Source organism: Dromaius novaehollandiae, chromosome 1 (genome assembly GCF_036370855.1).
Source record: "Dromaius novaehollandiae isolate bDroNov1 chromosome 1, bDroNov1.hap1, whole genome shotgun sequence".
NCBI lineage: Eukaryota > Metazoa > Chordata > Aves > Casuariiformes > Dromaiidae > Dromaius > Dromaius novaehollandiae.
This window is the reverse complement of record NC_088098.1, coordinates 123480824-123494507: the sequence shown is the minus strand read 5'-3', so window position 1 is coordinate 123494507 and position 13684 is coordinate 123480824. Positions and strand designations below refer to the sequence as shown.

General features: G+C 35.6%; 1 protein-coding gene across 14 annotated transcripts in view; it reads left to right on the top strand.

Moving 5' to 3' along the window:
• Nucleotides 1-13684, top strand: part of KDM6A (lysine demethylase 6A) — a 159176-nt gene that overhangs the window by 103039 nt on the left and 42453 nt on the right. For 7 of the 14 annotated variants that reach the window (XM_064497239.1, XM_026098005.2, XM_026098004.2 and 4 more), the window contains 8 exons: nt 4808-4934; nt 7580-7678; nt 8060-8279; nt 8846-8980; nt 9425-9580; nt 10227-10322; nt 12965-13069; nt 13678-13684. The exon at nt 13678-13684 is cut by the window's right edge and continues 389 nt beyond it. In XM_064497239.1, coding sequence (XP_064353309.1) covers nt 4808-4934; nt 7580-7678; nt 8060-8279; nt 8846-8980; nt 9425-9580; nt 10227-10322; nt 12965-13069; nt 13678-13684 — 945 coding nt within the window. The remainder of the gene's footprint in view (nt 1-4807; nt 4935-7579; nt 7679-8059; nt 8280-8845; nt 8981-9424; nt 9581-10226; nt 10323-12964; nt 13070-13677) is intronic. The other 7 variants (XM_064497286.1, XM_026098010.2, XM_064497276.1 and 4 more) reach the window with 2 other exon arrangements.

Below are 13684 nucleotides of genomic sequence, written 5' to 3'. Positions count from 1 at the left end.
TCATCCTTAACCCAAAATTTCCAATGAGTGCGTAGAATAAACTGCATTTTTCCTATATGCTTTATAAAAGTATTTCCAGAATATTTTCTTAAAATTGTTCAATCCAATGCAAATCTCTTCATTCACTTTCTCCGTGTTATTCACCTAATTTAATAGCTTAAATATTAATTTGGCCTCTGTATGCCCATCTTTCTTTTCCTTCACATAGTGGTCATTGAATTCTAATTAGTAACTGAGACTTGGTTGTAGGCTCAATGCTTTCTTTTTTTTTTTTTTTGTAATGCAGGCTGTTTATGTATTTGAGTGAAGTGGACTAAATTGTTTGGCCTTTGATTTTTTTTTTTTATTCTTATTTTTTTTTCTGTGCAAAACCACAAACGGAACTGCTGGAATTTAGCCACTGATCTTTTTGCCGTCCCATGACAATATTCCTTCCATTTCAGTCTCCCCTTTGATTTTTTTTTTTAATTGTTATTACCCCACCCAATATAAATTGTCAGAGATTTTCTCTAGAAAGTCTACACGTATAATCAGTGGAAAACAGATTTCCCAAAATACCTGAATAGTGCTTTTCAACTCCATTTGATATATGTTGCCACATGAGAAAAAAAGGCATAATTGTATTCATAAAATCATTCCGCAGTTGTCTGTGCTAGCAATAAGAGCAATGATTATGAGAATTGTTTGCCATCTAAAAACTGGATTAGATTCCCCTACTCAATTAGCATAGGTCTCCTGGCTGTGGACATGGTATGGATGGTGTGGAGATCCTGATGGTGTGGATAACCTCATTGTGGAAAAAGGGGCAGAATGGCCTTAACCAGGACATTCAAAGAAAAATATAATTTCTTTTGTTCTTAACTGTTAATAACTGCCATATTTATCAGAGTATGGTTATTTATCACAGATATAGACTCTAGTAGGTAGTAATAAAACACCTCCTCAGGAAGAGTAGCCTGGGTGGTACATAGATGCTTAGAAAAAATAATGGAAAATATGTACTGTTGGCCAGAATGCTATTGATGAAAAACAATAAAAATATATTTGTATTTCTTTGTTGAATTTTTTTCTACTCAAATAGAAAAGATTGTTCTGGCATTAGAATTCCCTTTGTTGATTTTCCTCAGTTATTTAATGTTTATTGAGTTCACATTTAGACAATTTTAAATGTTTTGTGAGAGAATTATGAAAATCATTGCTCTTGCTGCTGGTTTGCAAACCAGTGAGATCACTGTGGAGGAGAACCTTGTGATTCTGAGGAATACACGCGTGTGTTTGAGCTGATGCATGCCGACTAGTTCCGGTAGTTTCAACGGGAAAATGTACAGTCGAATAACCACAGCTTGCTGCTGCTTTTTTTTTTTTCCCCTACATTTCATGCTTTTTACAGACAATATTTTTTTTCACCATTTTACATAAAATTACTTTAAATAAGGACAGCCATAACAGATGAGACTGAATCTCAATCTGTCCCATTATTTTTTCTCCAGTTGTGGTCAACACTTGCATAGGGAAGAGTGTAAGAACAACATAAGCCTAAGAATCTGCTTAGAGCTTCCCAGAACACTTGCTCAATGGTTTTCAGCTAGGGCCTTCCTAGGTTGGTGTCTCTGTAATTGGGTGAGACATCACGAGATGCCACAACGGGGAGGAGGCTCATCTGTTCAGAGGCTGTGATGATGACATTTATCTAGGCAAGAAAGTGGGAACAAGCTCAGCATGAGAGTGACCTAGAAGCTTGAATGAGAGCAGCTGCTGTGTGAGTGAGGCTAGCACATCACCTTGCTGAGGAAACACAATGATTTATTGCAAATTAGATTGTAAAGCCCTGGAAAAGAGCCTGGAACATCTGGGAAGTATAGACAAAATCCCCATTCTTGTTTATTAATAATACTGACAATGTCCCAACAGTGGAAGAGTAGTTAGTATGCTAGTTGAGCATTTGGGATAGGTCCTGAAGAAAATGAGAAGCTTCACAGCTTAACAGAGTTCTAGCCTTACAGAACAGCAAACAACCCTCTTGCAAAATCCAAGAATATGAAAACAGTACGGTTTGACCTTTCCTTCATCTGAGCCTCTGACTTCTGTCTATTAATATTTTCACCTGTATTTTATATTTATCATTAAGAAATCTGCTCTTGTAAGTTTAGAATTAGTGTCTTTCACTGTTGTTGCACAAGTTATTCTTTGCCTAGTTATGGTTCCAGAATGTGTTTTGGGGGCATTAATATTTTTCTTCCTTGTCTGGAGACACTTTCCAGTTGACTGTTATAATCGGATTCAGAAAAAACCTCACTCAGAGTGTGCTTAGGATGGTGCTTCTCAGCTCCCTTTTCTGTGAGAAATTTTGACCAATTATCATTACAATCTCCGGTCTGGAAGGTTGCTGTGTGTATTCAGTTGGGCCTAATATAAAACAGAAAGACAGAATCTTCCTCCATTGGTTGCTTTCAGTACTTTCTTCATTTTACTGATGAGCAGAAAAGAGACCCAGTTTCCTTCAAGTATGCTCTTCAAGTAGAAATCTTTAGTTTGTTTATTCTACCTCAACCTCTCCTTTGCCTTCTGCATTTTTCACCTGTCTGCAATAGGGAGATAAAGTCAGGAAGCAACCCTTGTTTCAGCAGTGAAACTACACTGGGATTGCTAGTTCTCATTTTTGTCTCCTAGAAGTAAATTCTTGCTTCCCATCAATGAACTGCAATAAAGATCACCTGAAGATATAGCATGTTATCTTTCAGTCTGACAAGCTTCTGATTAGGCAGAAAATGGGCATCGGAGCACAATATTTCTGAAGATTCAGGAAGTTGTTTAATGTATTTTTTTTACCCTTGTTTATAATCTCTGAAATATTGTCTTTCTCTTGTGTTTCGTATCAGTGCACCTGACACATTTATTCTCACTGTACAGTTAGACAGGTGCATTCTGATAAACACCTTCACATAAGCATTTTTCTGAAGCTGTGAATATCTTCTATATATTTATCAACTTCAGTGATTTGGGATTTCAGTCAAAATCATAGCTTGTTCATGAAGTCCACAAAAGCAAGTTATGTTATATGTCTCTGTGAAAAATATGGGGCATTTTGTTTTGTTTCGTTTTCTGATGGGTAGACTTGGACTTCATCCATCTTCAGGCAAGATAAAGTACTCTTTTTGTCAACACAGTAACCACTTAGCTCCTAACCTGACATTTCTTGCAGTCCTTGAAATACTCAAAATTCTGCTCCTGACCACGATTTCCAAGTGGTATTTCTTAAATACCTCAAACAAGTGGTACTCAAGATTTTCTCCTAGATTGCCTTTTTTAAAGTCTTGAAGTTTGCCTTCCGTTTGCAAAAGTGGCACTGTGACTATTAACCAACTGTAAGACTGGAATTAAATATAAGCTATATAGAACAGATAGAATAAAATATTTAAAGCATAGGCTAAATGCAAGACTGTGAAATCAGGCTGCAAATACTGATCAGTTCACTTCTCAGCCTTGTTTTACTTAGTCTAGCATTTCAGGTGAGGCAGGCAAGTTTTGATCATTTGAGTTCATGTAGTTAGACTGTATCATAAAAGGATAAGCTTAGGGTTTTGACGTTTAGTTGATAGAGGCTTTAAATGGACATTTAGTTGCCAATATGTGTGTACAACTCTGAATTTAAATTGAACTTTATACAAGCTGTGGATATTTTACAAAACTTGTATCATAGTGTTCCACAGGGCATTACAATAACATAAGGACTGTCAGTTGTTGTATCCTACAGTTTACAACTGTTGAATGAAAGGCAGTGGATTATTAAGACAAGTACATGGAGATTAAGGAAACAGCAAGACATTATTGAGCAGTGTAGTATGTAGTGATTTCAGCAAGCCAGCTGCCTTACCTTGTATGTATGGCAGGAATGGCAGTGAGATGATTTTATGAATGATTAAAAGAAATTCCATTTAAGCATAAAGGCAGGTGGGGAGCAGCTTGAGAAGATGATGAAGGTGCTTTTTTGAAATGCTAACCATGTCTTGCATCACTGGTGGAGCAGAGATACCTTTTGACATCCTAACAGGACATAAAAGATGATAGGGGAGCCTGGGCTGTGGGAGGCCTTGAAGTGGGGATAAATAGTTTGTCTTATATAATGAAGAAAGAGAAGGCATTTGAAAGAATAGGATGCATGGTCAGATAAGAAGAGAAGATGATCTTTTCTGTAGAATTTTGAATGTAGATCAGAGGTGATTGCATTTGTCAAGCTGAAAGGAGAGGATGTTGTAGCAATGCAGATGTAAGGATAACAGAAGAAAGAATTAAGTGGAGATACAAAATTTGTTACCAATATTCTGTTGGGGAATTGGCCAAATACAGATGTGACATGGATAGGAGGATTTAGAAGGAAAAGGATAAATTGAACATAGTATCCAGATAATTGAAGTGCATGGCAGGGAGAGTGGTAATATTTTTTCACAGTGACAGGGAGGGAACTTGTATTCAGAGAAGAAGAGAGTTAACATTTTCAGATTGACTTTTATACTAAAAGATTGAGCAGTTCATAATTATTCTACTAACCTTGTGAAAAATGATTTAAACAAAAAAAGATTAAAAGGCACCTGAAAGTCATCTTGGCTTAGTGTCCTTACATCTTGTCATTTTATGATAGGACTTAAAAATTTTGAAAGTTTTGTTCATAATATTTAATGTAAGTGATATTATTGTTGTTTGATGTTACTCTTTTGGAAAAGGACTGGTGCTATCAGGATCATACTCTGCCAAAGTGTTAAATGGTCTTTGAGAATTTCACTTCTGCCACTTATGATTCTTTTTGTAGGCTGGATGCATCACACCGTGGATCAGCTTGGAGACAAGGCAACCAAGGAAAGCTATGCTATACAGTATCTCCAGAAATCTCTAGAAGCAGATCCAAATTCTGGCCAATCCTGGTATTTCCTTGGAAGGTGAGAACTGACTTTATAGATGCCTTAACTATGTTGGTATCTAGAGTGGGAGGCTGTTCTTTTGTTCTTTGTTTATAATTAAGTTTCTTTTGGGGAAGCTGTGGAAGGTGGTCCTGCCAGAAGTGGTCTTGCTTTTCTAGTTAGTCTACACATTTATAGTAATCTGAGTCTGCCCTCATACTCCTTTATGTCTTCCTCATACTACCACAACTTTTATTCTTTCTTTTTGGTAAATGGTCTGTAAAAATACTTGCTTTTCTTCATACTTTTTTCATTATTCTTAATCTATTACTTTTCTCAAAATCTGCCTTTTAGTCTTAATCAAATTTGTACTAACTGTAAGTATTTTCTCAGGTGTAATATAATCTATAAACAGAAGAGATTACAGGTAAACATTAGGTCAGGATAGCTCATGGATCTGTTCTAGTCTTTACTTAAGTATTGTATTAATTCCATACTAGCAGACACTATTTTTCACTTTAAAATGAACTTTTTATTCCGAGATTTAAATAGTACTAATTTGATGACTTTGATTTGATTTCTTGTTCTTCTTTTTAAGAAAATAGAGTATTTTATACAAATTAGCAATAACTCTTGAAAAGCTCAGATTTCTGCAGAATAGAGGTACAACTGATCTTCTATGAGCGTGAAATTTTTTATGAGGGCAGTGTGAGTTCACAACAGGTCAGTTCTGTTAAATGAAAACTATATTAGATATGAATTATGCAAAAATAAAATTAATACACTAACCACTGTATCTTCCAGCTGATTTTCTTGGAGAGTCTGGTCATATATGACTGGAACGTATTTTCTTTCTGTGATCCAAATTATGTTCCTGCAGCTGTTCTATTAAGACAGGGCTCTTCAACCAGCAGTCTGCATGGTAAGGGAGGAACAAGCAATGAGTGTGAAGAGCAAAAGGCTAGGGTAGGAGTGGAGGGAACATCTTGTCATTCACAGGGCTAAAATCCTGTTTCTACCTCAATAGTCCCATTCCACATGCCTAGAGCTAGTCAAGTAAAAGTGCTGCAGAGCAAAGCCGGCGCTCCGTAGAGTACGCACGCGCGTGTGTGTGTGCGCGCATGCAGAAGCTGTGCTCCTGCTGATACGGTGCCGGGGCACTAATGCAGTTATAGTGAAACCTAGGGCACTAAAAACAAGGTGGGGGGGATGGAGAAAATGGGGAATGGAAAATCTAGCAGCAGTCATCAGAATCTCATACTCTGACAGAGAGGACCAGAGCAAAAATCTTCCTGTGGGTCACCCCAGTCCATACACTGAAGTGAGAAGAGGGAACAGGAATAAGGAACAGTGTTAACAGGGTTGTGCACTCACTCTTCCTCTTTTCCCCCTCCTCATGTATTTCCTTGTGTAATTCCTTCCTCTTCTAGTTGTCCTCCAAACTGGGTGGCTAGTCATTTTAAAGCTAGTTTCCTGACTACCTTGCAAAAATATACCAAATAACCCCAGCCCTGTTTCAAGTGTTAGTGTTATACTAATTGGAGTATCCATTTATACGATAAGCAGACAGGTTTAAACCTGTCTATTGAAATTTAGGTTAGATTGCAATTAAAATTATCTTTTGAGACATTTTATTGAAACTTAGTAGTAGATATTTCTAGGCAAACCACCACTAGATTTTATTGTATTCCTTTCCTAGTGTGCCTTAATAACATGTGAGATTCTAGCATATCTGATGGATCTTGGCCTGTATTGTTCTTAGTGTTCTGCTTTCTTTTTTTTTTTTTTTTTTAACTAGAATAAATATTCTGTTGTTATTTATGTGTTTTGAAAGTTGTCAGTTTTTCCCAATGGAGGAACTTGTTATAAACAATATTAAGAGAATAGCTATTGTAAATAAAACTAGTAATTATACACACATATATAAGTAAATAATCTATTTATTTGAAGGCTTTCATTAAAAGGTAGTTATTCTTCTCTTCCCCTTCCCTTCTTGCAGCTTTCTTTTGACTTCTGATATTTCTGCTTAAAATGTCAGAATGCCTTTGAAGGTTTAATATGTGCATAATATTCAAGTCAGAAATTAAGAAAAAATCCAGAACAGCAAAATTTTTGCAAATTTTCATGTTGTCTAGATGTAGTAAATCTAACTGGTTTGTTGTTCGTTTCTCACATCTCAAACAAATTTTCAAGTAATACACATAAAAGGCTTTCCAGGCAAACAAGGAGCATCATGGTTGAATTATTTTCTCTATAGTAATTATGAAACACTTCTTGTAGCACATAAAGTTTCATAACAATTTGTCTGATGAAATAGGTAGCTTTATTGTTTCTTTATAATGCTGTTTGTAAGTAAATATTGTTCCTATTGACCGATGAGCTCTCACAACTGAAACAAATGTAAATCTTCAAAATGTGGTATGACTTCTGTTTTTCTTACAAATGCAATAAGCTAACATTTAAACAGCTTTGGTGTACTTTTCAAGTAACTACTTAGTAATATGTTTTGATTAAGAATTTTGTTGAGTCAGCTGGTGCCTGGCATTCAGAAACAGCAGATGTTTTGGATTCGTCTAGATGAGTATGTATTTGCATGACTTAACGTTTATCAGTCCACTTTTGGTAAGCCATGCTCAGTGATCCCTTTCTATATATGTTACCAAAGTTTTTTTTTCTTCTCCCAGGTGCTATTCAAGTATTGGGAAAGTTCAGGATGCCTTTATATCTTATAGGCAATCTATTGATAAATCAGAAGCAAGTGCAGATACATGGTGTTCTATAGGGTAAGAATGATACAGGGTTATATGGTGTTATAATTCATTGCTAATATATATAAATGAAGAATATCAGCTTTTTAATTCTTTTGTGCTCTCAAGTAGATTGTGAAGTTCTTTTTTATTTTTTACCTTTATATTGTCAGACTTGTCTGATTTGAAGTTAAAATAATACAACTATATTTGCTTTCTGAATGTTTTTAAATATCAAATGTGCTATGTATATGAGCTTTGCATGCTTAAGATATATAAAATGTGTTGTTCATGTTTATTACTCTGCTTTATATAATGGCAAAGTTTATTAAGGGTTTTGGGGTGGACGTGTATATTTGATTTTGTTGTATTTTGACTCTGTTATTAATTTTCAACTTCACTAATCTTTCTATTCAGTGTGCTGTATCAACAGCAAAATCAGCCTATGGATGCTTTACAGGCCTATATCTGTGCTGTACAATTGGACCATGGCCATGCTGCAGCCTGGATGGACCTAGGCACACTCTATGAGTCCTGCAACCAGCCTCAGGATGCCATTAAATGCTATTTAAACGCAACTAGGAGCAAAAATTGTAGTAATACCTCTGCACTTGCAGCACGGATAAAGTATTTACAGGTAAAGCTAATGTTTTAAGAAAAGGGAAATACTCTTCCAAATATACAGCAGAGGGGAGGGGAAAAGTAACACACAAATTTAATATAAAATTGTTTGTGGTGTGTACAACCTGTTTTCATGTGTATTGTAAGCATATCATAGCTTGTAATATTTTATTTCTTCATTTTTAAGTGGAACTTAATTCCTTATAAGCAATGCTATTTTGCACATTTAATCAATACATACTGTTTTACATCACTTTGCTTTTTTCTTTGTATTGTCTACATTTTTAAGTTCTCATAGCATATATAGAGAGAACACACGCACACTATCTTTCACTCTTGTTTGCAATTTCAGAAAAAAAGAATTATGAGATCTCTGAATCCAGAGCTCATCTTTGTTCTGATTCTCACAAAGGTTTATATTCTGGTTACCCTCTTTATACTTAGCACCTTTCTAAAACCCCAAATTTTAAATCTATCCTCTCTTTAAGACGTAATTAGCTACAGCATTTAGGAAGATTTCATGGACTTGCTCTTACTAAAGTAGGCTTGTGTTAAATTTGCTTTTTACATAATTTTTCCTAGGCTCAGTTGTGTAACCTTCCACAAGGTAGTCTACAGAATAAAACTAAATTACTTCCTAGTATTGAGGAGGCATGGAGCCTACCAATCCCCGCAGAGCTTACCTCCAGGCAGGGTGCCATGAACACAGCACAGCAGGTGAGAAGTTGGGTTATGTTCTGCAGGTGCCCAGCTTTAAGGGTTCTTTAAAATCTGTAGTGGTCAAACTTATTTTATTGAGCGCAGGACTGGCTTTTGTTAATAAAAAGCCTTTGATTTATTTGCAAAGGGATACTAGATCAAGAAAAAGCTCCCTATAATATGGGAGAAATATGGGGGTACCAATTTAGAACCTTTGTGGATTTTCATGATTTTGAAAAATTTCATCTTAAATAGAAATGCTACAGTGGTTTAATAATCCCATGAAAGGTACACATTCCTCCATTGATGACCATATGGAAACTGATTTTTCAGTTACTGAGATCAGCTTCAGTATATCTACGCAGCCCTTTTAAAATATGTGGGCTGTTAAAATATGTAGTATAAAGCAAACAATTAAGAATATATAGAACCGTATTTTTGTCTTCCTTCTGTGATTCTTAGGCTTGTAAACCTCATCATCCAAATACTGAACCTGTACTAGGCCTCACTCAAACACCAATTTCACAGCAATCCTTGCCACTACACATGATTCCTTCTAGCCAAGTAGATGACCTGACCAGTCCTGCCAAGAGGAAAAGAACATCTAGTCCAACAAAGGTATATATTCTGATGAACTAAAGAGCCCCCAGCCAAAATTTTATAGAAGTATGCATTAAAATGAGGCAGCATGCACAGAATTTGTGCTGTAAATTTTAATCCTTTGACATCAAGGTGGGGAATGTTTTCAGGAATTTTAGGAAACATATTCCAGTAGTGTGTTTCATTAGGAGGTTACAGTTCAGACAGGAAGCTCATAAGGGCAATGCAGATTGGTGGCCCTGTACTAATATCAACCTCTGAATAAGTACAATCATAGTATAATGAAAGTTAGAGAGGGAAACGACCATGTCATCATGTCTATTGCCTTTGCTTATATTTAGAATTCAAATGTTTCATCATCATGTAATAATGTTACAGTAGATTAAGTATTCAGTCTTAACAGTAGTGTACCTTTAAGTTAACTGCGTAATTTGATTTGATTCGTTGTCATTATGGTATTAAATATCATTTTCTTTTTCCTCTAAGTACTCTGATACTGTATGGGAATAGTAGATTGAGGTTTGGCATGTTTCAGTGTATTCTTTGTATAAATTGTTATAGAAACTGTGATTAGTTTTTTCATGAATAAGTTAAAGTCTAGATATTAGAAAAACTTATGTTGACCCGTTGATATTCAAGCATTTAATGTAATGTTTTCTCTCAGAATACTTCAGATGTTTGGAGTAGTGGCCATACAGTGTCACATCCTCCTGTACAGCAACAAATTCATTCTTGGTGCTTGACACCACAGAAATTACAGGTAGGTATTTTAAAGGTCTTTAGAAGCTTTGATTTTTTTTTTTCTTGTTTGTTTGTTAAGAAAATGTTTCTGGAATATTTCCCAAATAATTCACGTAGTTTAATACAGCTTGTGCTAACAGTTATAGCTTCTCTATGGTAATATTTATAGCTTCTCTATGGAATATGTAAGATTAGTAAATGAGATTTAAAAAAAAAAATCAACCAAATTCCAATTCAACTAGCGGTCTGTAGTAGAAACCGAATACTTCTATTGTATGAATTCTATAATTCATAAAGTAAGATGATATAGAAATTCTTTTTTCTTATGAAAGTTTAAAAATATATGTATATGCAAAATGTTACGCTCTTGTGTGCCAAGTGAATTTTGCTGCCTAGTATAATGTCAGGGATTTAGAAAGAGGTGTAGAACTATTGTAGTATCCTCTTTTTCCAATGAGGTAGCTTCTTTTATCAAATTGCCTAAACAAGTTTGCACATCGCATAATATCTTTATATGAAATGCTAGATTTTATTTTTAAAATCTTGTTTCAGGTCTTCTTGTCATCATATTCTGTTGTCTCCTCAGTTCATTAGGGGCCGCAGTGAACTTCCGCAGGAATTGCTTATTTTGAAAATCAGGCCTAAGTGGACACCCTCACCCATGTATCACAGATGCTAATTTGGATGCAAGGAGAAATAAAAGGGAATATAGTGCCAAGATTGACAGCACAGTGGTTGACAGAACAATATTCCCCTGAAATCCCAATACAGCTCTTCAGCTCTTCTTCTTTAGCTGAACAATGTTAGCTCTACTGTGTTGCATATTTTCTCCCTTCTCTTCCTCTCCCCTCCCTGTCTCGGTCCTATCTAATCACTGTTTTATATTTCTCCCTCTTTATGAATCTCATTATTTCTCTCTGCTTACTTTATACCCTACTGCTTTTTCTCCCCTTTCAGGCATCTTTACCATTTTGCCTTTTTCCAGATCCAGCTTCCTCCTCCTTAAGCTGGTGACATGAGTAGGCTTCTCTAAGTATGGGGTACTGGATTTGTTAGCAATAGTTTCACAGTGTTCCATCACACGTGAATAGGAAAGCCAGAAAGATATGATGCAGGTCATCTCAGAGGAGAGTGAATAAAACCTCTACCTGTTCTAATTCAACCTTTTAAATGTTGCAGCTCAAAGGCTGGATATGACACATAATGCACAGCCCGGTTAATGAAAGCAGATGTGGAAAGGGCTATGGCCACACAGCAGCCTCCAGGGCTGCAATGTGCAAGTGGAGGAGGGAGGTGTATTGGTTGCACACAACTGGTGGGCAGCAAGAACAGTGCTGCTCCAAAGCCTCTGTACCCGCAATACTAGAGAGGAGAGCAGGGCTGCCTCTACTGTCATATGTACTAGTCAGACTTTCTGATTCCTGTTACCCTATGTAGACATCTTTAAAAAGCAGAAGAGCATCTGAAGAGCACTGTTTCTAGCTTGCATATGTGTGCACAGTATATGCACTCCCATGTTGTTCCTGCATTCATCTCACAATCATTTACATGTCTGGATTAGTTTTTTTCATTGTAGTCCATCTTGAACAGAGAATGTCAGAATGAAAACTAGTATTAATCCAGGAACTGATACTGTTTTTTCCCCCTTTTTCTAGCATCAGCTGTCTTTAACCATTTTTCAGATAACCTTGAGTGTTTTTAATTGATAGTTTGCAAATACATTTGATCGAAGCAAGATGAATTACCCGTTATTTAATACTCATACTTCAGTCCTGTTTATGCATTTTTAATACAGCATAGTCAGAGCAGAGGAAATGAGAAGGATATACAAAAATAATGTATGCAGACTTGAAACGAACTAGAATACACCTGGTTTGTTTTTTTTTACTTTCTTTTGCTTTTGAGAAAGAAGTTAAAGCGATGTACAATAATTCAGTATTTAAGAACAATCAATGCAAACATCTGTATGTCACATTTTGCATAGCACAACTTCAGATTTCCTCTCCATGCGCACCCTTCCTTCTCAGATAGTACATTTGTTGTTCCACAATTTCAACATTCGTGTCAGACTGTTTAGAAACAGCCTGACTGGTAGAATAATTGTGTGTGCTGAGTAGTTCGAATACAAAGATCAGAATTTTGGTAATAAATGCTTAAATTACCAGTTGTAAATGAGGTTAGTCTCCTGTCTTAAGAAATTGTTCTCCATAATTAAGTTGTGTAGAGTTCTGGGCTTGGTTTTGATATTTTCCTGTGCGACAACAGGTTGAATTTACTTTGCACTTAAAAATACTAATGCAAGAATAACACAATACAAAAAGTATCAATACTTATCTAATGATAATAGGAATTATAACCATTCATACTTTAAGATATTTATATTTTTAATTTGACACTGCCAGTTCACTTAATTTTAGTCTGGTTATAGTATCACTTGCATACTCAAATCATTTTGAAAGTCTCTTTAGTTTTAGTAAGTAATAATAAGCTTTGGTTACAGCATAATGTATGGAAAGACGTTTAGATCTACAGCAGCAATCTTGATCATGTTTTCAGCTTTACAAGTCTCATCTTTGCTGATAATTTTTTGTAATATATGCAAGAAAGTTTTTAAAAATCACATAATTTTAATGCCTCTGAACTGTACTGCTATTTTTTCAGCACTTGGAACAGCTGCGTGCAAACCGAAATAATCTAAATCCAGCACAGAAGCTTATGCTGGAACAGCTGGAGAGTCAGTTTGTCTTGATGCAGCAACACCAGCAGGTGAGAATAAAAATATTTTTCTGTTCTACCAAACTTTTGTTGCTGTCTTGTTTCTTGAATTCTGTAAGATGTCTGTTGTACAGACTTTACATGTTCTTTACCTACATTACATTAAGTCCTCTTTTTTTGAAATGTTGTATAATGCTTAATTGTGTTTTGCTGGTTGAAACTTAATGTTTTTAGCTCTGTTTATTATAGGACTACCAGAAAATGTAAAAGTCTTTAAATTGTGCTTTCAAATTAAAATGAGTGGGCACATCTAAAAGTAGTCTTAAAAAAAAACTTACTTGTAGTAAGCCATATTACAGCATTTCCCTCCTGCTCTCATTATTCACTTCTCTCTCTCTTAGTGTCCAACTTTAGCAGTAAAATGCTAACAGTCAGACTGAAGAGCCTAGAAGAAAAGTGTGCCGATAGCTTTACCTTAAAATTCACTCAGCACCATTTGTGAGCATGACAGTCATCTTTTCTCTCAAAAGTAACGGGAAAGATCCTAAAATCTGTATTAAATTGAACTTGAGCAGTGGAATAAAACTAAAAACCTTCTGTAATCTTTACTTGTTAAATTCCATAACTAACGTTCTTGTGCTTTGTTCGTCTTCCGTCAGATGAGAC